Source organism: Malurus melanocephalus, unplaced genomic scaffold, assembly GCF_030028575.1.
Source record: "Malurus melanocephalus ecotype Western Australia unplaced genomic scaffold, MMel_1.1 scaffold_67, whole genome shotgun sequence".
NCBI classification, from domain to species: domain Eukaryota; kingdom Metazoa; phylum Chordata; class Aves; order Passeriformes; family Maluridae; genus Malurus; species Malurus melanocephalus.
In genome coordinates, this window is record NW_026623299.1 from 71,069 (window position 1) to 95,202 (window position 24,134).

The window sequence follows — 24,134 nt, forward strand, 5'->3', positions numbered from 1 at the left end:
AATAGATGAAGGGGAACTGAATAACTGTAAGTACATGGGATACAACCAAGACAACAAATTAAAGGAAGAATAAATGCATGCAGAGGAAGATACTAGTGCTATGGCCATCAGTATTGCAGTATGAGCCACAGAAAACAATGTAAAATCTGATAGTGAGTTTGGAAGGCTTGGGTTTCGTTCCCTACAGGTGGCTTCAGTTTCTCTTGTAAGCAGGAATCCAACTGGGAAGATGCAGTACCAAAGTCCACAGCCCAATGCAATTCCTGAGATTCTTTCCATTTACTCTGAGATCTGTCCACTGGTTTGTTTTATCTATCATGCAGAATGGAAACACAACTCTTTTAGGCCTTCTCGGCCGAGAGAGCATTGGAAAGTTACTTAAGTTACTTTGTTTATCTGACTGTGTCTGCCCTACAAAGAGTGGAAGCCTTTCTGTTGCTGTTACAACTCCATTTCACGTTCTTWCTCTTATTACAAGAAGAAACAAATATGAGCTAAAAGATACAGTGAGACCTATTGCTACATTTTCAGTGGTGACTGAGTTTGATTTGTCACAAGTCCAGCCTGAACAGCCAAATGAATCTCATGGCTATATAAAAAAGGTGGAAGCTCTATAGCTCAGCTTTGTGGGATCAAGATTAATGAATAGAAAAATTAAGAAAGGATTGTTGAAAGCAGCTGCACTGAGAGCCAGCGCTCACATACCTTCACGGATCAAAATAAAGTAGGGAAGTGGAAAACCAAGCTTAAATTCAATCTAGTAGAGATTTGCAAGCAKAAAATCTGAAAATCTGAAGAAAGAAAGGTTTTTCTGTTTTGGATGGTACTGCTCTTGGTACTGTTTTTAAACCTAACTGGTATTTAGAAGATYGGTTATCCAAATGTCATAGGGCACAACAGCTCTGTCAGAATAACTGAGTGAATTTGCATTACAATTAGGTGTTGGGAAGCAATGCCTTTGCAAAGCATTTTAATTGAGGTTCAAGTGATCAAAGATGAGTTGTAATGGACATAGATTTTTATATTTTTATGACTTCACTTTTTCTTTCCTAACTACATACCAGATGATGGAAAATTCCAGCCTATAAAGGAGAAAAATGTTTCCAGTCTTTGTGGTCTCACAGACACAGAGCAAATTGAAAGAACCTATTACATTTCTGTAAGTACATCATTCCAAGCCAGCTTTGTGATTTTCAGGACCAGTTGCATGAGTTTTAAAGTTCATAGGAGTTAATTAGCCCYGTCTCCCTCCTTTGCTTTACTGTGCTTTAAAAAGCCAGAGAAATAGTACAGTTTCCCAGTGTAGGTTAGTTCCTCCCCTTGTTTGATACTCAGTTACTACTTAAGCCCCTAGTTCATACTACCTTTGGCTTTTTGTTTATCCTTTTTCATCATTGTGTTTCTTTGAAAAGGAATTTTATGACCACATCATGGCACAGAAAGATTTTTTTTTTCAAGTTGATCTTTATTTTCAGCAGTTACCTTACAACCTGCACTTGCTGCTGCACCTGAAGGTTGTCTACATCCCTTCCTAACACTCTCCTGTTGATTCAACCCTTCTCTTTGTCCCTGCTTTTTGCTGGCTTCAGTCTTCCTCTGCTTCCTAGAGCTGCACAGCTCTCTGCAGACAAAAAGCAGAATGCCCATATTGCTCTGGTGACCACATTAGCCCCTGGGGCTATGGAACAGTGTTCTGCAACTCTCTCTAATTATGATGTGGCCAGTGGTTACACCAAYACATGGCCTGAGCTGGTCTGGCCTATTTTGCTTTTATTATTATTACTGTTGTTGTTTTGATCACTCTGTCAGGAGTCAGCAGCCATCAGACTGGCTCACGTATGCTCTGCTGCCCTCCAAAGGATGGGAGCACTGCACTCCTGTTCCTTTGCCTTCTTGAGATGCTTCCAGCCACATCCCATAAGAGCATTTTCTGTAGTGCTCTGTGTGAGTCTGGAAACAGAACACCTGTGATAGACKTGAAAAGAGACTCCTATCAGATATTTCTGAAGCTGTCGCCAMCAAGAATGTTACCCATGAAATGTTGCCATGGTTTGCTACGAGGCTGTTCCACCCATCAAATCCCTCTGCATTGGTGTGATTTTATTCATTAATCCAACATGTGCTGGCAACCAGTCAGTGCCTGGCACAGCATCCAGAACCCAGCACACTCCCCATCACTTTGCAAGGTTTGTCTGGTGCTGCCAAAGTGAGCACGGGAGGCCACGCTCCAGCACATCCTGGTACCCACCTTCCCACCAGGGGATGCTCAGACATGGCCCCACGATGTGTCCAGAGCCAGCACAGATTGCAGGGTTTCCTTGSYWTGGGACTGGAGCACAAWCTGATAAGCAGCAGCTGAGGKAGCAGGGCTGTTTAGCCTGGAGCAYGYTCAGGTGTGACCTTTTCACCTTCTGTAACTCCRTKACAGGAGGGTGCAGCCAGGGGGTGGCCAGGCTCTGCTCCAGGCAAGTGACAGAATGAGAGGACATAGTCTTAAGCTGTGCCAGGGGTGGTTTAGGTTGGGTATTRGCAAAAMTTTCTTCACAGAAAGTGTGACTAGRTAGTGGAAGGRACTGCCCAGGGAARTGATGGAGTCACCTGAAGGAAAGCCTGGAAAKGGCACTTGGTGCCATGGTCTAGTTAACATGGTGTTGTTCAGTGTTGGACCCGATGATCTCAAAGGTCCTTTCCAACCTAACTGATTCTGTGATTCCASCCTAAGTGATTCTGTGACTTGTGTGCAGGGGGGAAAAAAACACAATTAAACCCCACTTCAGCTGTCAGGTCACCAAGGGAAACAAGGCTGGCAACGAGAAGTGTCAGCGCCCTGCGGGGCAGGAGCGGCCGTGAGACGCTTCGCAATCACAGAGCACTCAGTAACTTGTCCTCCATGCTGGCGGGAGGCCTCAGGACCCCTTGCAGAAGGGAAAAAAGCAGAAAGGAGCGGCGGRCGAAGGGCAGCGCGGCGCAGGGGAGGAGCCGCGCTCTGAGGGGCCGCGGGCACGGGGGCACCCGGGGGCGCCCCCAAGGGCGCAGCTGGCGGGCGGGGCCGCGGCCGTTGCGCTCCGCGCAGTCCGTCAGTCACATGAGCCGCCGCCCTCCTTCCCCCGCACCCCCTCGGCCGCGAATGGCACGGCCCGGATGCGCTTGTACGCAAGGAGGGTGCGGGCGAACCATTGAGCGGGGGCGGGGGAACCCGGCAGCCGCCGGCCGGGAACACCCCTTCGCCGGGGCGCTGCGGCGGCGGGGAGCGGACGTGACAGCGGCGCGGCCGGCGGCGGAGGGCGATGGGGGTCCCGCGGGGACAGGAGCGCCAGGCCCCGCAGGAGGTACCGGAGCCGCGTCTCTCCCAGCCCCCCGTTCCCCGGGCGCTGCCGAGGCGCGGCCGCTGTTCCTCCGGCCCCGCTGCACCGGCGTCCCCGGGATCTCCGCCTGCTCCTTGCCCTCCTTCCCGGCCCTCGCCGGGAGCGCGGGGTCGGTGCCGCGCAGCGGGCTGGGCGCGGGGGGCGCGGGGAGGCCTGTGGGGCTGCCGGCAGCGCTGTGCGGGTCACCTTCGGTGCACCATCGCCTGCCCGTGTCCCATCTGCGAGCCGCACTCGTCGGGTTCCCGTGGGAGGGAGAGGAAAGGAGGAGAGTGCCCAAAGGATCGGAGGTGGGGAGGGTGTGCAGGTGGGTCCCTGCAGCMCCCAGGGAGACCTGGAGCCCTTTTACCGTCTCTCCGGCCTAGGGCCGAGGTGTTTGGGAGCTCTGTGCCTCTAGGAAATCATGTATGTTCTGATTGTGGGGTTGAGTCCTGTAAGGTGGGGACAAAAGCTCTGGGATGGGCTGGCTGTGCTGGTGAGGCTTCGGAGCACCGAGGCTGTCCGGGCTGCCAGTCACAGTTTACTTTTGTTACTGCTGTGCTTTTGAAAAGGCATTGCTCAAAAAAGTGGAATTCCATGTGAATGTCTTCTCCTGCTTTTGTAGAAGGATTATAGAAGCGTGTCCTGGTTTCGGCTGGGATAGAGGTTAAATTGAGGCGTGTGATTTTATGAACCCTRAAATTGAAAGAAATGTGCGAAATGGAGAATAAATTAACTGGCTTATGGCAATAGGACCRTCTCACTAGCTGGAGGCAAGCAGTTGACCAGGAGTTTGAACACCAAAAGCAGATTAAAGTATTTAACTGGGTGAAAATATGTGATGCTAAATCCATGTTAGAATGTGTTACCTGTTTCTTTAAGGTCTTTCAAATTAACAGGCAAATTGCTAATGGAAGGCAGGTTTTCCCTGATATGTGGTCTGTGCTAAGAYTAGGTTTGGCAAGTGTTTGTTCCTCAAATGAATGAGAAATGCTGAATTAGTGTTGTTTGTTTGTCAGGTTGAAACGAGAGAAGATGAGGAACAAAACATCAAGCTGACTGAAATTTTGGAACTATTGGTGGCTGCTGGGTATTTTCGAGCAAGAATCAAGGGGTTATCACCCTTTGACAAGGTGAGGCCAGTACAATACTTTTAAACCCCTTTTTTTAAGTATACAAGGCTTATATGTTTTGCCACTTTGTTTAGCAATTCCAGGTGACTTTATAAAAGACATTTGCAACCTATGAGGCTTCCCTGTATGAATAATTCTGTAAATGACCTAATTTTAGACATACAGGGCCTCCTCAGTCATGCAATTTTGTGCAGCAAGGCCTGTTTCARAGGAGACAATTGGATGAAAGCTAACTGCTGTCTCCTTTTCTTTGGTGGGTGTTATGGCCTGTCTTAGAGTTGTGCACAAGGAATTTTCCTYTCTCAACAGCAGTAAGAATAGCTAGAAAGACTGGATACGTGGAGATAATATGGTAATTTTGAAAACAACATTGATGAGAAATGAGGAAGTGTCTGTGTACGAATGGACTAGTTAGCCTGGTGAGATTATTTTGGGGCTGTTTTTACGTATCTTTAGAATGTCATATTTGTTAACCTTTCATTGTCCTAGGCAGGAAGTGTGTGATGCTGACAGTGAGCAAAGTTCAGGTTGAAGAGAGATTTCTGAATTGTTTTAGTGCTGACTCTGTGAGAAATTCTTGAACTGAGGTTTGAAAACACAGAGCTACAGCAGCCTTGAAATGGAATCTTCTGTTTTTTGCTCTCTCTTTGATCATAGCACAGCCTTGCTTTGCAATTCAATTTTATTCAAACTCCTTGGTATTGCTAACAGTAGCTGCTCAGGAGTCTGGGCTCGCAGACAGAGCCGTTTCAAGGAGACTGCCTTAGGATGTAACATTGTTGCATTTATTTGTAGAAATCACTTATACTTACTAAAATACAATTGCAAAGTTACCATTTAATGACAATGCCCAACCTCACTGAAAAGAGCATTGCTAGTGAAAATTATCATGCTGCTAATGCAAAAAGGATATGTAGGTTATCACTTACAGGAGCGTGAGGGGGTGATGTGTTAGAAACCTTGTAAGAAGCCAAAGTTCCTAATTTGCTGCACGCTGTTGGCAAGTTGCTCCACATTTTAATCCCTTTCTCTGTTTTTTTGCCTTTGCCTACATTTAGGTTATCTTCCACATGTTTATGCAAGAATGTCTTTAAATATTTATGTAAAGTTGATGAAATGGCTTGGGAGTTTAAATATGCCTAAGTAYGTGTCAAAATAGGGCCTGAAATAGAGATTTCTGCAGAGCTGGGGWTTTCCGTTGCTGTGCTGATATAGTCTAGCACTTTGTGTTGCATGCATCAGCAAGCAAGAAGTAATAGTAGTAAATATGTATACACAAAGGCAAATATATGAATGCAGTAATTATGATCCTAGATAACATTTTGATATAGTCACTTTTTAGAGGTCATGACTTTTAACATATTGTTGTGTTTTATCTATTGCTTTTTTTGGTTTTGGGTTTTGTTTTTTTTTTTCCTTTTTTAATCTGAGAGCTGTTTCAAAGCTAATATATAAAACTAAGGAATTTAGAACTCCTGGGTTGGTTTCTGTCTTCTTGTACATGTGTGTTGTATTCAGAATTGTATGATTGTGCTATCTATTTCAATCTGTTTTAGAGCAGAGAGGACACTGAGGATGGAGAGATTATTGAGATGTAGTTTCTAAAAGAAATAAAGCCTCGAAGATGCATTTGGGTTTACCTCTTTAGTTTAAAATGGCCCTGATTGTGCTTCTGCTCCTTTGCCAGGTGGTGGGAGGCATGACGTGGTGTATCACTACCTGCAGCTTTGATATCGACGTGGATTTATTATTTCAGGAAAACTCTACTATTGGTCAAAAAATGTAAGTTGATTAAATAGCAAGGGGGGGATTTTTCTTCTTCTTAGAAAATAAAAAGTGAGTGGGGAAGTTTCCTGCTATTTTTCTGCTTCTAAGAAAGAGTTTTAGTTCAAGTTTCCTGYTTTTCAGGACCGCCTGTTTACAAAATATTGCACAGTCTTCTGGGTTTCTCAGACTGTAGTTCCACAAACTCCAAAACCAGAAAAAAGCCTATTTCAAAAATGGCAGGGCTATTCCCACTAGGCTGCCATGTTCTTATATCCTGCTAAACACTGAAAGCATTTATGTGGCTCCACACTGAACTGAATTGGGAACTGATCCAGATTAAAACGTACCCAAAAATACCCCCAAAAAAMCCAAAAGAAAACAAAAAAGAGAATAGTTTTAACATGAATGAATTCCTGGATCCAGTTCTCTGCACAGCTGCACAGATGCTTGTGCTGGCACAAGGGGATGATGCAGAGGCCAAAGCAAAGGGCAGGGGGAGACCACGCTGCTGGARCTGGAGCACAATATTGGAAGACCTTCCCTGAGTTCCCTGTGTCTGCAGTTCTGCTGTGTAAATAACCTCTGACTCCATTTTATGGTTCTGGGTTGGAATTGTAAGCATCAGCAAACAGAATTTAAAGCATGTCACTGTTGCCAAAATAGTTACCTGCCCCATACTGAGGAGGAGGATTTCCTTCCTCAGAGTAACCCAATGAGAACATTTTGATTCATTTCTAATGCCTGGAATTTKCTCATAAGCCAGCTAATTCCTGTAGTAGGGAGGTTATAAACATTGTTTATGCTGGGAAAGGGAACACATTCTAAACTCCATTATTTCTTTATGTGTATCAGTGATAAAAGAGCCATAATAAAATTTTGCAGGAAATAAGATAGGCCTGACAAGTTACAGTGGCATGAAGAGGCTTGTTACTCAGTGCRACTAAAAAGATCATCTTTCTGTCTTGTTTTCATGAAAGTAATAGAGCATTGGCAAGGTTTTTAACAATAAATATTTGTAGGTATTGCAATTGCATTTGGGCACACTCAAATCATGATAGGTAACTAACTATATAAAACATTGCTGAGGGCAAAGAATTAAGTAGAGACTAGGAGTGAAGATGAATGAAGACGGTGGTGGYAGTTTTTTATCTTTGTTATCCTTAAGAACAGGGTAGGAAATAGTTAAGTTGTTCCCAAAACGTTCTGTTATTTTTTCCAGCTGAGTGGATGCAAAASTGGCAAAACAAAAACCAGGCTCCTCTCTGAAAAGAGCAACAATGATTTATTTGTAAATCTAAAGTGTTCAGAATCACATGAACATGGGYTGTTTTGATGTCCGTGTAATGTTTGTCTTGGTAGAGGCTCAGGGCTTCTGTGATGTTCTCAAGATAAGGAGAAGTTAAACTGTGTTTTCTCAGTATTATTCCAAARGCATTGTAAGGGTGTCCTGTTATTTAATGGCTGAGCAGAAATAAACACGAGGAGAGGATCTTGCATCTATTGAATAAATAGTTTTTGTTTTAATTGCATTTGCTTTGATTGTGTTTCACTTGCCTTTAGGAAGAGTAAAGTTTCAGGCTCTATAGCCAAATTTTGGTCACTGTTTCATGTCTCTTGATCCTCTTTTGTTCTTCCAGGATATTAGTTGTCCATTTGGACAGTTCTAAATATCATGGAGGTCAGTACTGACCAGTTAATTGTTTTTACTTCATGGGGAAATATCTTTGGTTTTCCTAGTAAAGTTTTCATCTGCAGTGGTGACACCTGCTTTAAAAGTGTACTTGACAACATTGACAGCAAAAAAAATTCTTGCCTTAAAATTAAGTATTCAGTGGAAACAGGATGAATTTCTTGCAAATAGATCCCTTGTGGCAGGGTAATCCTTTCACTTAACCAGCTCTTACTGAGCTCTAGAATGAGATTGCTGCCAGCAAATTCAATGTTAGTCACTTGAAAAGTATGCGAAGTGTATTGTGTATTTAGCATTTCGGTGCAGTATGTACTTAAATTAATAAAGTTTCAGGAGTAACTTCAAGATATATTTTGGGAGTTCTGCTAAATAAATTTTAAAGTCCTTACATTTGATTCCAGACTTTCTTGGAGCATGTATCGCTTACTTAATGCAACTGTTCTTAGTTTGTTTGCAAAAATAAATTGTCATTTGCAAAAGAAAATTGTTGCAAAAAATACATCTTTTGTTTTGTTCTTTTATATAGTGCCTTAACTGAAAAAATCGTGTCAGTATTACCAAAAATGAAGTGTCCTCATCGTTTGGAACCACATCAGATCCAGGGACTGGATTTCATTCATATATTTCCTGTTGTACAGGTAATAATTTYATGGTGTGTTGATACTTTGCTGAAAAAGTCCATAAAACCTGCATAAAAAATTTAACAAAGCTTTGAATTATTTTTTGGCTCTTTATTTAACTTTGGAATAAATAGTCACAGAGATGTAGCTTAATGTTTTTAAAGAATGGAGTGACATCRTGGATGATAGAATTTTTAAGTGTTGTTTGATCCACATTTAGAAAGTTAACAAAACGAACACTAAATTCTTTGAAATGGAATCAGATTGTGCCTGTTGTGGAATGCCTCCTTAAAGAAACCAAAGWTTAATCTTATTGTGGAATTTGATAGTGTACTTTGCCAGACTAGGAAATAGAACAAATACCTTACAGTCTGTGTTTAAGCTTATGGAGTAAATTATGCAGATGGACCTTGAGTCAGAAGGATATGAGTAAGGCAAAAGCCACTGGGGTCATTTCTCTAAGCATAATTCATCCTTATTTCATATAACTTAAAAACTGCTCTGAGAAGTGATGTCTTACTGTGTGTTTGTTGAGCACTGCTAAATCACCATGTGCATAGTTCTCAAGTTTATTGAGATTTAAGCTAACACTTGATGTGTTCCAGTTACCTATGGTATTTTGAGAATCCTTGGCATGTTGTTATCATTTTTTTATTTTCCTTTCATCCACACACAGAAGCATATCTTTGACAGATAGAGAAAATTAAGACTGTTGAGCAAGCTTCTTTTCCATTAAATATCTCCTTACCTTAGGAAGTAAGAATTGAATCTAAATTTCAGGGTGTAAAAAGTGTGGAAAAATTCCTGGTGCTCTTTCCTGTTATCTTCTAGTAGGAGGCTGTTGAGGAAAACCACACTTAACTGCACGCCCCACAGAACATTCTGTGGTGTGTGCTACTGCTACACAGCTTTCAAGCTGTGATGATGCTGCCTAAGGTGGAACATTTGTATCTTGCTAATGTGAGTTTTTGTTTATGAACTCTCATTTCCTCCCCAGAAAAAAAATGAAGTTTAACCCAGGTGAGTTTCTTGCCCTGGTCACTTGATGGCAATGAATGGTCACATTTATCTAACACAAGGCTTCTTTCACAGGAAAAATATTCCTCCTGSTGTAAAAACTATAGCACTAGGCATTCTTTGCCCTCACCTGCCTTATCCCAAATCCTAGTTTGGGATTTACCTCTGGAAAGGATAAACATTAGTTCTAAACAGGGAGGAAATCTGCTTTTGTGTTTCTCCAASAGCCAATCCAAGTGATCCTCAGTGTTAGTAGCTGGCCAGTAGGTGGTAGAGCTGACCTGTACTTGGTGATAAAACCTTTTTTGATGGGCCTAATTTTTTGAACGAAGAGGATATTTTTTAAAAAATTTCTGACTTTCCATCAGGTCCCTGTGATTTGTGCMTGTTCCACATACTGCAGGTTCCTCATTTCATCACAACCAAGGCAGACTTTCAAGAAAACTTGTTGGTGTCGCCAGTATACTGTATTCTGAAAAAGACCATGCAAAAGCTAGAAAATCCTGATTACATAGTCCTATGTAGTAATTATGTATTTGATTATGGCATTTTATTCAATGCCGTGTTAAACTCAGGATTCCACTTGTTATCTGTAAATCTCAAACCAGCTTCCAAATAATACAAAAGCTTCCTCTTAAGCCTGGCATTGTGTCCCATTAGCCCTTGCATTGTGCAAGAATTTAGACAGATCCTTCTCTACAGGAAGAAATTAGGCTGAGTTGGCTCATTGCCATAGGGGGTAGCAGAACTTTAAAAAAAAAAATATGACAAATATTCTGTTGGGCAGAAATGTTGTTGTTCTTCCCAGGAAATTCTGCTTATGATCACGGGCAAAAGTATGTACACAGTCTTGTGTTGAGATGTGCTTGGTAATTAATAGTCTGCATTTTCATCTCTTGTTGTCATCATGTTCCCCTCGCTTTCCGGGGGTCCATGATTATAGCACAGGAAACAGTTGCTGGTTCAAACTTGGATCACTCGATTGATCTCATCTCTTCTGTGACCTCCTGCACAGGCTGTCAACAGCCTGCAAGATTTATCTTCTCCAGCATTGTTTAAAATGTACTTCAATATTTTGTGGCTTTTTGTGTGGTCTTATAAATGTCAGAAGTCTTTTTTTCTTGCAMAGGCATGTGGTTGTTCATGAACACTTCATAGTCTGGAAGATATGTCTTTTCATGGTGGAGCTGTAGTTTTTTAACCAGTGAGTGATCTGTAGTAGGAGAATTTCATAGAAGAGACCTGCACAGAAGAAGAAAAAAATGTGAAGTTTATAAAATAGCTAAGGCTGAATAATTTTGTTAGGATTAGGCCCCAGAGTTACCATAAATCACAAATTTTACAAATAAATCACATGCAGTAGTTTGGTATTTGCTGCTGTGATTCTTCCTTTCTCAGCTTATACGATTTTTCCTTTTTTTTTTTTCTTTTTTTTTCAGTGGCTGGTGAAACGTGCGATAGAAACAAGGGAAGAAATGGGAGATTATGTCCGTTCTTACTCTATATCACAGTTTCAAAAAACTCACAGACTTCCAGAGGTAAGATCAAGCCAGTTCTTGGGATAGACAGATTTTATTAGCTTGGGGTGTTTTTGATTCTGATTTAAAAAAAAAAATATTATTTTTAATGCTTAGAAGCTAAAATAACAGTAGAGGAAACTTCCACATCAAGCCTATCCCTGCTTCATTTCTTAATAGTGTAGTAAAGATGGTATTTGTGTCAGGTACTGCCTAAGCAGAGAGCAGAAGGACTCCTGATCTGGAGAGAGTTTTAATGACCTATCTCCCATCTGAAGGCAGAAGCAGGTRCTTTTGTGTGTTACAGCAAAACACTAACATGTCACCGAATAATTGGGCAACTCAGAAACTCTTTGATAGCATTGTTCATAGACTCATTTGAATGTTTGAGATTTAATCTCCATTCCTGGTCTTTTTAATTACCTCCACTTAYGTCTTTCAGGATGATGAATTCATGCAAAGAAAAGAGAAGGCAATCAAAACTGTTACTGATATCTTTGTAAGTATGTTAGATACTTTTTTGTTATGATTGCGTGGTTTTAGTAATGAGATGGAGTAATTCTGTTTTATGCAACCAGTCCTGGGTTTTCTCGTTAGAAGATCCCAATTAAGTTACGTGTTGAAATTCATTCTTAGAACAGGTCTTGAATGCCAATGTATCAGATTGAAAACCTTTCAGGTGTGCATTGTATGAGTAGATAAACTGTATCAATTGCCTGYACAGAGTGTGTGGAAATCCACACTATCAAACAAAAGTCATAAGGTAGCATACAGACAATTAAGTGCTCAGCAYGCTTAAATGTATGTTTAAAGCTATCAGCAGTTGTGCTATTTGTCTTGAAATTAGTTAATATGATGGCTTACATTGCCTTTCTGTAGATGTGAAAATACATGCAGTGGGAGATAGTTGGTCATAAAAAGCTTTTTCATGTGACTGCCAAAAATGTAGCAAGATTGAATAGCTGCAAGCAAAGATGACAGAAATTAAGATTAGAAATGAAGTAAAAATTGTAAAGGGCAACAGACAAATCCAGGAGAAACTTGCCAAAGAATAGTRTCAATTTTCACTTGTTTGAAGTCTCCACTTTGGGATTACGTCTTTGAGATGGAAAGTCGTTTGAGCAGTGTTATGGTGCAGAAATTGTTTGTTGAAAATAATAGTTTTATACAATAAGTCAGATCAAGCAAGAAATATTGTTCCTTTTGTTTTTAAACTGGAAGCAGCTCTATGAGTACAAAACAGTACTTTTGAATCCTTGTTTTATTTGGTGGGCTGTTGTCCAGCTATTGGATTACATTGAGATAGCAGGAGACTAAAGTAATTTTACTACCAAACTTCTTGAGACATTTTTGTTCCTTAAACTAAAATAAAATCTGCTTCAATTCYGCTGTAACCTGTGATCATTGAGTAAATAATAATTGCATGTCATTATCTAATCARTGTTTAAAAATAGAATTAACTTACAAAGGAGGTAACATTTCTAGACACTGGCATTAGCCAAATCATTTTAATAGATGTTGAGTGTTTTACTTTTTACTCTTCTTTCAAACATGACAGAGGCCATGGTTGCGATATTGTTTCTTGTAAAATACCATTTATAACTTTTTTTAAAAGACCATTTCTATAGCAAAGTGCTTAGAAATGAATTAAGGTTTTATATGTAATTCCTAAGAGACAAAGTGAAAAATGCTTTCCAACTCAATATACTTACCCAGTTAAACAAACTGTGTGTGTATCACTCTAGATAACAATTCCTCATTTATTTTACAAGAACCTTTTACAAGCTTTGAACTCATTCATTGTCTTGAAGGAGGTTTACAAACCCCAGAGAAAATACAAACGTCAAACAGGAGCTGAGGAACTGCTGGATGAGGAATCAAAAGTTCATGCTACRCTTCTGGAATATGGCAGGTGAAAGGCTTCATTTAGCTCTCTGTGCATTTTGTATTGTGTATATTACAAGCATTACAGATAAAATTAGGATTGTGGTGGCATTTTTCCAACTACTTTAGAATTGAACTATTTCAGATTTATTCCTGTTTAGTTTCAGATTTTATTTATTTACCCTGTAAATTCTCTGGGAACTGGACAGTCCTCATGTTTGTGAATCATACTTTGTACAATGGGAGGCCAATTTCAGGTTTATGCTCCTGGTAGGRTATGTTTTTTTAATATACTTTGTGTTGGGAGAATGTGTAAAAAATGGCTTAAATTAATGATCCTTCTAGGTAGTGTATGTCAATCAACATTGCCTTTTTGCATGCAGTCCCCAGAAATTGTGAAGCTGCAGTTGCTATTGCTTCTTTTTCTAGTTCTTGTGTGGCTGCTGCATCAGGAGGCTGCATCATGGTAGAATGTTTTGTCTTTTTACTTTCCTGCAAACTTCCATTTAGAGACAAAGTTACCAAGGCTTTCACTTTTCCATTATCTTTGAAAGTCCCTCTGGTTTACTGAGAGCTYTCCAAACACATAAAAATGAAGTTACAGAAGCTTTTATTTCTAGTTTTTATTTCCAGCTTTCTTTCTTCAGTTTAGTGGTAAGGACARCTTGTCTGCTCTCTGAGCTCTTAATACTCAATGAGTGTGGATGACATTTGAATCCCATTTTGTATCTTCTGGGGCTTCTTTTCCCCCAAAGCCATAGATGTTTAGATTTTTTTTTTCTCGCTGTTTTGAGTTATTTCCTTTTAACAGTAATGTGGACTGTAGTGTAATAGCTCAAGAATAACTTTCAAATGGAAAGAGGGCATACTTTTTCCTTTCATGAGCTATACATGACAGTGTTTTATGGAAAGTCAAGATTTGCAAATCATGATGGAAGGAATAGATGGATCTGAAATCTTTCTGTAAATACGTTGTAGTACCTGCTTATTTGGCTTACTGGAAACATTTCAACAACTAATTTGATCCTGGCTGTTGGTGCATATCTTGTGTTGAAAACTGATAGAAACTTGCTGTATTTGTAAAAGTAATAAACAACAGTATTTTTCCCTCATGTTACTATTGTTCTTTTAGGCGATACGGATTTAGCAGACAAGCAGGGAAAACAGAACAGGTAAAAATATACTAATTTAAAATACTCTAATTGTGGGAAGAGCTGCATTGTTGAAGTGTTGGTTACTGTTAAATCTTAAAAGAATACAGTAGAACAAACAGCTATAACTTCTGTTATTAACAGATTTAAAAAATAGCTAACTGGAACTAAAATCTGCATGYGTGAAAGGTGGAATTGATTACCCTCTTTTGAAGGATTTCCTTCATCTCTGCTCACAGATCACAATTTGCAAACACTTTTTTTGCTTAGAAGAAAGAAGGTTTGGGCRATGTGTTTGTTTTGGTTTGATTTTTGCTGCAGGGTAATGACATATCTTGTCTGTTTAGTGARTATCTTTTAACTGAGTGCTCCATGATGTGATTATGATCATTAAAGTGTTTTTCTTTTTAAAGAACATTCTACTTGGCAGGAAATATTGTAGGTATTTATTACAAAACAGCTTGTTTAATGTGATAGAGAAACATTATGCCATGCCACAAATAAATCATTGTGCTTCTTGAAAAGTAGCATCTTTGCCGTGCTTTTGATGATTATGGAATCTTAAAATGTGGAGTACCTGCAGTTTTATTATTTCAGTGCAGATATTAATTTGGAATCAAGTTTTTATTATAGACAGAGATAATCAAGGTGATGCATTAAGCATGTCTTGGACACAACAATACATTRAATAGATTAGGGTTGTTCTTYTTCATTATYACAGTATTCCAAACACAAATTTCAYRCTTRATTTTTATAAATGAAGGTATTTYCCAATCTAGTCATGYCTGCTTTCCCCACAGGGTAACYGCCAGTCAYGTTTATAGAGTTCATTTTATTTCTTAAAAAATTTTGTTGACTTTGGGATATTAATTGGGTAATTACATGTGCATCATGATGGTTGTGGAAGTTGAGTCTCCAGTAAGGCAGAAGTGGATGGTGAAATAGTCCATTTAGTGGTGCAGTAGAGTGACCTAGAAATTCAGTGTCTGCCAGCTCTCATTAGTTCAGTGGTATGAATTTTCCAGTTTTGCACTTTTTATGTCATATGTTTATTACACCAATATTAAGTTATAAAAATGATTTTTGTAAAAAAAAAAAAAAAATCAGTCTTGTCCTGTGTAGTAGATATCATATTCTGTGTTGTCTTCTGAGGTTAGTAGCTCTTAGAAGGCTGTGGAATAAGGAATCTTTGGACAGGATGAGTTGACAGGAAGCCAGAGACACACAGTTGGAAGGGTTGGAATATTTGTGAGAAATCAGGGAGGCTTACATTGCAGTTGACATGCTTTGGAGTGTGAGGATGTTCCAGTAGCTGAAATGTACCCAAATAAACAGCTACATTTTTCCATTTTTCTCCTTGATGTCTTGACACTTCAGAATATTGGAAGTAGATATAATAATGTCTTAATTTTCCTTTAAAAGGCTGAAGATAAAAAACCAGTGCTACCTCCAGGGCTTGCAACAGCAGGGAAAGCTGAGCCTTGTGATGAAGATGACCTTCAGGCTGCTGAAGAGGTGTGCTCCTCACACAGTAGGCATGGGAGTTACTATCTTGGGGGGTGGACAGCAGTTTTTACTGCCCAATTATTCTCCAGAAGAAGGAAAATTTCCATGAATAGTCATGGAATAGTCAGTCTCCTGCTTCCCACAACAGAATATGGAGACTGAAAGTGGTGCACAAAATTAATGTTTGTTGATGGTAACTGCCCAAAAATTCAATTTTTGTTTTGGAATCTGAGCATTTKTTAAAAGGTTGATTTTTGGTTGACAGTGGGAACTGAATAATCCATCTGAACATTTACTGTTACAAGAAATTCTTCTTAAATTTGGTAACTTTAGCCACCTCTTCATCTTTCACAGACTTAGTGCATCATTACATGTTTTAAAATACACATTATATGATACTAATTATGTGACCCTGTCCCTGGCAGAAGAAAGGTAAACAGTATAAGTTAATTATGTGTAATTCTTCGTATTTTGCTCCAGCTTCGCATTAAAACTCTGATGACTGGAATGGCTGCAATGGCAACAGAAGAGGTCAGTAGCTTTTAAGACTCATACAGCATTGTTTAAATTATGGTTTATTGTGGTACTTATTCCTAAAATCAGATTGCTGATTCAGGTCTAAGACACTGGAAATACTGGATATGTAATACTGGATATATATCTTGTTTTCTTAATTTGTTGTGTTTAATGGTATCGTGGAACTTGTAGTCTGTTCTTTGATTTCTGGGTGAGAGGACTGGGAAGAAGCTCAATTGTTAAACAATATTTCTGTTTATGCTGGAGTTGTGAAAGAAAAGGCAGTAATTAGTCTCAGAGTTCATTGATATGCTTGCTACTGAAAATCCATTGTAGAATTCAGTTCTATTTGAAAACTGGTTTTATACATGCAGTTTAAAGGTGAATTCTTGCACATGCCTGCATGCTCAGAGTTTTATTACTGCAAATGCAAAATTCAGTATAAAGAATAGAATTAAAATTAAGTTTCTGAAATCYGAATAAAAATTTGCTAAGACRCTTTAARTAAGAAATTTTTGTCAGCAAAATTAGCTTTGGGGGGTGGAATGTTGCCTGGATTTTTCTTACAATTAGAGATTTTTCCCATTGTGCAAATTCCTGTTTGAAATTAAAACTTACTGGGAATTGTCATGTGAACGTACAAGCAGTTCCAAAACTCCAGACATTTTCTTGCTACAATTTCAGGGCAAACTGACAGCAAGCACAGTTGGCCAGATTGTTGGACTCCAGTCAGATGAGATCAAGCAAATCGTGTCTGAATATGCTGAAAAGGTAAGTGTGTTACCTGAGTGGGTTTAACCATGTGGGGTTTTATAGCTTGTTAATTTAGGCCTTAAGCTGCCAATATCATTGCCATGATTCTCTTGAAACACACTGTTTAATATATGCTGTGGGCAGCAGCACAGCCAGAATTCAGGAAAGGATTTGAAAGAGATTCAAACCACRCACAAGCTTTTGATATGATAGTACATACCCCTGAATTGCATTCATGACTAATTTGGGTCTAAGCACCTGCCTAAACGCTTTAATGAATGAAGAAGGGCCTATGTTGTATCTGTTCAAACTAGAGGGCTAAATTCTTAAAATGTTTTAAAATGTTCAGTGTTGAGCACAGAAATACAGTTCTGTGGGCCTGCTCAGAGAAAAGTCTCCTCCACTTAGAATTCCACATGTGTCGCTGGGCTCCAGTTCTCAGTCCTGGATCTCAAGTTTTGATCCTTGTCTCATCAAACCAAAACCTTTGTTGATTTGAGAAGTCAAGGCAATTAAATGTGTGTGTTTGCTCCAGTTATTGTGTACAATTGCAATGCTTTTTTGCAGTAACGTGAAAAGAAAATCTGGCTCTTGAAGCAATTAATGCRTCCAATACATCACTGCCAGATATGAGTTATAGGTCGCTCTTATTTGTCCAATAGTCTTCTCATATTTCTTCCATTTTGTTGACACATTTGAGGTATGGAGCTTTCCCRTTTTGAAGATAAACCCTATAGCTCAACAGAAACTCTTGGCCTTTCTTTATTATAAAAAATCGGAAGAACAGAAGCCCAAGGGTCATATTTCAATGTTAYATTTCTTCTGTTCTCAGAGAAGGCAGCAGGACCTTGACTATTATAGTAGAACAATGATTAATACTCTGGAAAGCAAGAACTGATTCAAGTCAAACCAAAAATAGATCACTTTTCAAATCTATTGGATGTGATTTCAAAAAAAACCAAATCTGTGCACATATACATGCATCAGGAAAAGAATGAGGTTATCAGAGAGTTTGTTGAAGCATTAGCAATGTTTAGATATAATTCTAATAGTCTTAGCCCCTTGTAACTATACATAGCCTGAGCAACATAGCAGTGCTTATTTATCTGCTGGAGTCTTGATAGAATCCACAAGCCCAGTGAAGATAGCTCTGACTAGCCCATCCTAGATCTGATGTTGCCCTGTACCAGGACCTTTCTTACAAGAGGCATTTTTGCAGAAGATCAATGCTTACAGTTTTCTGTATTTGCCCCTCCATTCTGCTGCCATGTTAACTTGCTGAGTTAACTGGGGGAAGGGTTTTAGTGTCGTTYCTCACCTTCTAAAAATWYTGTCAGAAAATTATGAGTGAGTAAYAAATTGATCATTAAACAGTCAGAGACATTAGTGCTCAAATAGAGCTTCTTAAACTATGTCCAAAAGGCAGCCACTCTTTCAGTCTAGTAAGAGATCAGGTAATAAAAAGGTTTAAAAGCAAAGTGGCTTCTGTAATTTGTGCTTTCTTTCTTCTGTGCTGAAAGATGGATTTTTCTCCACAAATTGGATCCYACTTCCTCAATAAAGCTACAGTGCTGCTGCAGAGTGGATTTTTAGCCCACAGTGACTGCAGGAGGTTCACCTCTGTCTTTTTCATTTTCAGAGCAGAATTTCTCTTCAGAAACCTCTTTTATTAGGGTGATGGTTATTTCCCATTTTCAAAAAGCAAGCTGTAACGTTAATTTCTTAAAATATGACTTTTTTTTTTTAATGCCAAAGCTGTACTGTATGGATTTTTACTATTTTTGCARACATCAGTCTCAGGCTGGTTTAGCTCATGTTTCTTTTGCATTTCCATTTTTCTCCATTTGTRTCTTATGCATGTAAGAGGCTAAGTGTGTGGTGAGAAGGATGAGGTTTTGGAATGCATAACATGATGAAGGAATGTGATTTGACTAACTAATGAGAGAAGGCTGAGTGTCTATTTGTTGAGTAGCTCAGGATTACAGGTGTTGCTGTGAGGCATTTCTTCCTTTCCTAAAAAAGGAAAGAAAGTATTTGAATTGTTGGGTCAAGATGTCAGAATTGRTCTTTTTTTGCTGTGGATGCAGAAACATAGCAAACCATTAGGCTGCTCTTCAATATGAATAACACAGAAAATAGAGAGGAGGAAGACACATTTTGCCTCTTATTKTAATTTAAAATTAAGATGCTTACCCATCTGCCTAGAGTGGAACCAGGAGCAAATATGAGTGAAGAGTATATCACACTTCTTGTAGCATTTTAGCTGATTATGCATTGTAGCAGTTGTCAACATTTGGTAATTATTCAACAAGCACTTAGTATTGAAGTCTTTGACAGGTTTTAAATTAGCAGTTGAGATACTTGAAAATTAACTGGTTTTCTAATGAAATATTGGAAAATGGATTAAGTTGAAAAAAAAAGTCTGAGTGCATGAAGCAAATTACCAAAAAAGATGGATTTTAGTATTGAAGACTTTCAAAAGGTACAAAAWTTTTTAGGCAAAAAATTCCATAGATATCAAGATGATATCTTGATATCTGTTTTTTGATGATTCTTTTGTCTACTGCAAATACTCAATTTCTATTATAAATGTTATTTCTGAGAATGTTTTTGTCAGCTTTGCTTTCACAATTCAGAGGGAAGGGGAGACTGGATCCAGATTKCTGTCTTCATTATGTATTTATGAGACACTCTCTTGGCAATGCATCCTGGATTGATAGTTCTCAGAAGCTGATGTCAGTAGTACATGTGCACACACACACAMAAAAACCCCAGAGTAAATGTAGTCGTCATTCAACATTAAGATGCAACCAAGCTTCTATTTCAGAATCTTAAATATTTTGTATTTTTTCCATTTGAGAAGTCTACCAGGTTTAACCATAATGCTGATGCAAAAAACAAATTGTCTGTCTTCTAGTACACTGTAGTACTTTTCACTTGTCCCAGGGCACCGGACTTTATTTTTAGCTTACTGTACTTRTAAATTTTGGAATACAATTCTGTTGTTTAGCTGCTTCCTTATTTTGATGYGAGATAAGTCAGTCAGTCATTCTGTTGGATAGTGGGACACAGGTCTTGGTAAGGAACATCATAAGTGTGTCCCACTTTGATACCACTTTCCTGAGTTTGTGAGGAGGCAGAAGGTCCAAAAAGGCTGCTGTTACTGTTCTTTTAGCAATCTGAGCTCTCTGCTGAGGAGCGACCAGAAAGGCTTGGAGCTGCCCAGCAACACCGAAGGAAGGTGGCATCTCTGAACAAGCAGATTTTGCAAAAAACCAACCTCCTTGAAGAGGTAAGCATTGTGTGTGTAATAAAGAAGAAAACATTAATAAAAGTGGTTGATCACRAAGTTTTTGTCATCCAGAAAAGATTTTCAAGCTGTGTTTCGCGTGGCAGTTTGTCACGCTGAACACTGATTTCTCTGAATATCTTGCTTGCATTGCCCTTGGATTGTGAGAACAGGTTGTGTTCTTGGGAGCAGTCAGCTCAGGCTTCACTTTGGGGAGGACCATGCTATTTGCCATTTTAACAGCTGAGGGCCCTTTAATTCTGTGCTGCTTGTTTTTAGTACATAACAATCTCAGTGCTGTTTTTATGTGGGGAAAAATGTACTGACAGCTGTAAGCCAAATATAATTCTTTATCACTTTAGTAAAGTAAAAATTTCCTGGCTGAATTTTATTTACCACTTGCCAAAAGCAGCTTTTGAAATCAGTGACAGTCAAGATCCTGCCTTAAATAAAATGTTTATGGAGCTCTGGTTTCAATACTACAGTAAATTTTGGCAAGATTTTGCATAACTAACAGTTCATGTCAGTTTTCATGAGATGTGGACTGCAGACTTAAAYTTTTTTCAGAATTAGAATACAGTTTATTGGTGAAAAAATGTGAAAAACAATGCAAAAGCTTTCTTGTTGTAAGTTCAGCTGTGGGAAGGGAAGAGTGAAAGATTAATTACAGCTCTGTATTGTGAATAGCAAACTAAAGCAGCWTGAAAGGAAGTGGAACTGAGCTACCATGTGCATTTTTGTTTGCTCACTTTTRCTCCACTTTTGTAAACCATGTCCCATTTTTGTTTTACTATTTGCAATGTTAGCTTAAGTCATACGGAGTTTCAAAAAGGATGTTCTTCTAAAACTAACCTCTGTAAATTAAATGACAAGTGAAATACCTAATATTTGGTTATAATACCTGTTTTGCTAACTGCTTTCTTATTAGACTTTACATAGTTRCACAAAAGAAAACCATAAAGCAGATTGGTTATGTGGTGTGGAAATGTCTGTGGTTTGGTGCTGTGGTGCTTCTGTGCAAGTCTTGAATTGCCCTGACTTATTTGGAGAAGTATAAAATGGGATTCATTCTTAGCCTGGTGTGAAACYAGGCCAGTACAACCAGGCTAAGAAAGTTTGAGCAATTTAGCAGAGATTCTGTCCAATACATCACCATTCTGTTGGCCTCTATTTTGTTGTTTAGTCTTGGACCTAATACACCTAGAAGGTGATAAATGCTTGCTGTTATTAACTAAATATTCAATCAGAATTCTTGCAATCAGATGCAAGAATAGCTGACAAGAAAAGACAGTGTTTGTTATGCTTGGCCTGTTGTTTGACAGRCAACCATTATGAATAGCTCAAATATTCTCTGTTCTCCATTACAGGTGTAATTAGTGTGAATATAGAATCCAACTTTTTTTTTCTCTTTCATAACAGTTGCAAGCTAAATGTGCTGATCTGCAGGCAAAATGTGCTGAAGCAAAAAAGACATTAACAGAGGTAATCTTTGTTTTTCTGTGTGCTGATTGTAGCTGAAATGTTTTTGTGAAGTTCTGTATGTAAAGGGTTGTATTAAACAGTGAAGATGTTTTCCAACTTAACTCACTGATTTCAGGGTGTGGGAAAGCTGGGTACCATGAATCATTTAATGTGTGGAAGTGTATTTAAATTTATTATTAATTGTAACCCATAGGTTAAGAGTTACAGTGAAAAGCTGGACAAGGAATTGGCAGCCTTAGAAACAATAGAATCCCAAGCAGATTCTAGGTAAGTTTCTTCCTTTGTTACCTTTGAAATTCTGAAAAATAATTGTTTTAAAATGAATCATTCAATGTTTCTTGCTTTGTGAACCTCAACAAATAACTAAAATTTAAAAATTAAATAATTCTCCAGCTTGCTTTCCAAAGACAGGGAAATATTACAATAAGATTTGGTCACAATGGAAAGTGTCAGTCTGTAGCTGAAAATAATTGTAGGTGTTTAAAGCAGAAGAACACTAGACATMTTTGACAAGTTGATGAGGCCTTCTTGATTTATTTTGTTCATATTTGAAGGCTTCATCTTACATAAATTAAATAGGAGTTTCTCAAAACTTCCACAGTAATGAGATAGCAAAACCATCAGAAGAATACTCGGCGTTAATACTACATCTTTATTTTGACCTTGGTATATCAGCAGTAATATTTGGGGGTTTCATTTACCCAGGTTTTATTAGAAATTTATTTCAAACTAATCATGTATTAATGTATGTTAATTCTCTGTCTATTACAATTAAAAACTAAAAATCTAACGTGGTTTACTGGATCTTCAAATTTAGCATATTACAGAGTCTGCGAGCACTGGTGGCCATGAATGAAAACTTAAAAAGCCAGGAGCAAGAGTTCAAAGCACATTGTAGGGTAAGTTCCAGTGTGTCCTACATGGATTCATTTAAAAAACTGATTTCATTTTATGCTGTGTATCCCTGTCCATCATCTGTCCCATACACTCACYCTCCATGTACTGGTAATTCCAGGTTTCTTTTTCTTTTTCCAAGAGCTTTTCTTTGGAAAGCTCTAAAGGATTATAMTGGAAACTTCCTTGCAAGGAACTTCAGGTTCATTCATTTCCTTGCATGCCATACACTGCAGTCCCATGTCACACTCTTTGCTTTTCAGTTTTATTTCCCATGTCACTCATGAGTTGTCTTAGCTGGATCGGGTATATTTGCAAGTAAGAAATAAATCTGTTYCTGTGTTTGATAAAAGCAGACAGTTTAATGCAATGAATATTAATGCATGCCTTAAGCAGGGAATGCTGTTTAATCTTCTAAATTTAAATATAATGTGTGTGGTCAGCTCTGAAATTTTGTTAGAAATATGTGTTGTCAAGATCCCTGCTCTTCCCTGTTAAGAGAATAGGTTTTACTTGAAAACAACATCCATTTTTGTTTGTTTTAAAGGAAGAAATGGAGAGACTACAACAAAATATTGAGAATTTGAAAGCTGAAGCAGCAGAAAATGGRGAGGAACAGGTAACAGCACAAGTCTAAGTTCTAGTTTTCAATTTCTGTTTTGAAACATTAAGTCCATCTGACTCTTGGGACATTCTTGTAAGAGTTAAAGTATCTGCTGGAATATCTGAAAAGCTCTGTAAAGCCACAGTTCAGGGTAATAATCCTAGAAATACAGGAGTCTGAAAACAGCTGTAGCATTCTCTTATTCTTGTTATTCTGYAAGTTATGCATGCAGAATCCATGTGGCTCTACTCATAGATGRTTTTGTGCCTTTTGCTCTTTTCTTTGTAGTACCAGAGAAGAATCTCTGGGTGGTGTGTTAAGAGCTGTGCATGCCTCTGACAAGAATAGGTCTTCCTCAGGAAGCATGTCTGGTTTTGTTGGGGTTTTTTTTTTTTTGTAGAAGTGGGTTTATCTGAAGGATTTAAGCAAGACCTTTCAGTGGCTTGTACACTGCATGCAGTGAGCAGCTKTCAGAAGTTAGACTTTAACACAAGCACATCCAGAATGATGGCAATGAATAATGAATGAACAGAAAAGGAAAAGCTTCAATGACTTTATTTTCAGTGGGTAAACATTTGATGCATTCATGCCTATAAGATGAGGCAGATTACAACTTCTGTGATGCTGCCATCCTTCTCAACMCAGCATGAAAAAATTAAAATGTAAACCAAGACCTTAATTTTTTTAGCAAGGAAAAGTTACCTTGAAGTCCACACTGCAGGAAATCTAGAATACATGTAGGAGGGTTTATGTTCTGTTCAAGTGCCTTGTTTATTCTTAACCCCACCACTGAATCAAAGTATAAACACTCAGACAAGGGGTGCTGACAATCTTAGAAGTTGTATCTTCATTTGAGGTGTCACTGTTGTAAAACAGTGCAAAAACTATTGCTAACTCTTAAAAACTAAAATATCAAAAGATAAAAGCTATCTGAATGCACTTGTTTACAGTAAATGATGTCAGGCTTTTA

General features: G+C 38.7%; 1 protein-coding gene across 2 annotated transcripts in view; it reads left to right on the top strand.

Moving 5' to 3' along the window:
* CCDC93 (coiled-coil domain containing 93) overlaps positions 1–24,134 on the top strand; it is a 63,180-nt gene that overhangs the window by 29,144 nt on the left and 9,902 nt on the right. Inside the window, exons 1-16 of one of the 2 annotated variants that reach the window (XM_057366523.1) lie at positions 3,180–3,329; positions 4,361–4,474; positions 6,162–6,256; positions 8,458–8,569; positions 11,008–11,106; positions 11,528–11,584; positions 12,897–12,997; positions 14,102–14,141; positions 15,543–15,635; positions 16,107–16,157; positions 16,827–16,913; positions 20,071–20,187; positions 21,604–21,666; positions 21,860–21,933; positions 22,484–22,565; positions 23,108–23,179. In XM_057366523.1, the coding sequence (XP_057222506.1) occupies positions 3,288–3,329; positions 4,361–4,474; positions 6,162–6,256; positions 8,458–8,569; positions 11,008–11,106; positions 11,528–11,584; positions 12,897–12,997; positions 14,102–14,141; positions 15,543–15,635; positions 16,107–16,157; positions 16,827–16,913; positions 20,071–20,187; positions 21,604–21,666; positions 21,860–21,933; positions 22,484–22,565; positions 23,108–23,179 (1,299 nt within the window). In that variant the 5' untranslated portion in view covers positions 3,180–3,287. Of the gene's footprint in view, positions 1–3,179; positions 3,330–4,360; positions 4,475–6,161; positions 6,257–8,457; positions 8,570–11,007; positions 11,107–11,527; positions 11,585–12,896; positions 12,998–14,101; positions 14,142–15,542; positions 15,636–16,106; positions 16,158–16,826; positions 16,914–20,070; positions 20,188–21,603; positions 21,667–21,859; positions 21,934–22,483; positions 22,566–23,107; positions 23,180–24,134 lie in introns of those variants that run through there. The other variant, XM_057366524.1, reaches the window with a different exon arrangement.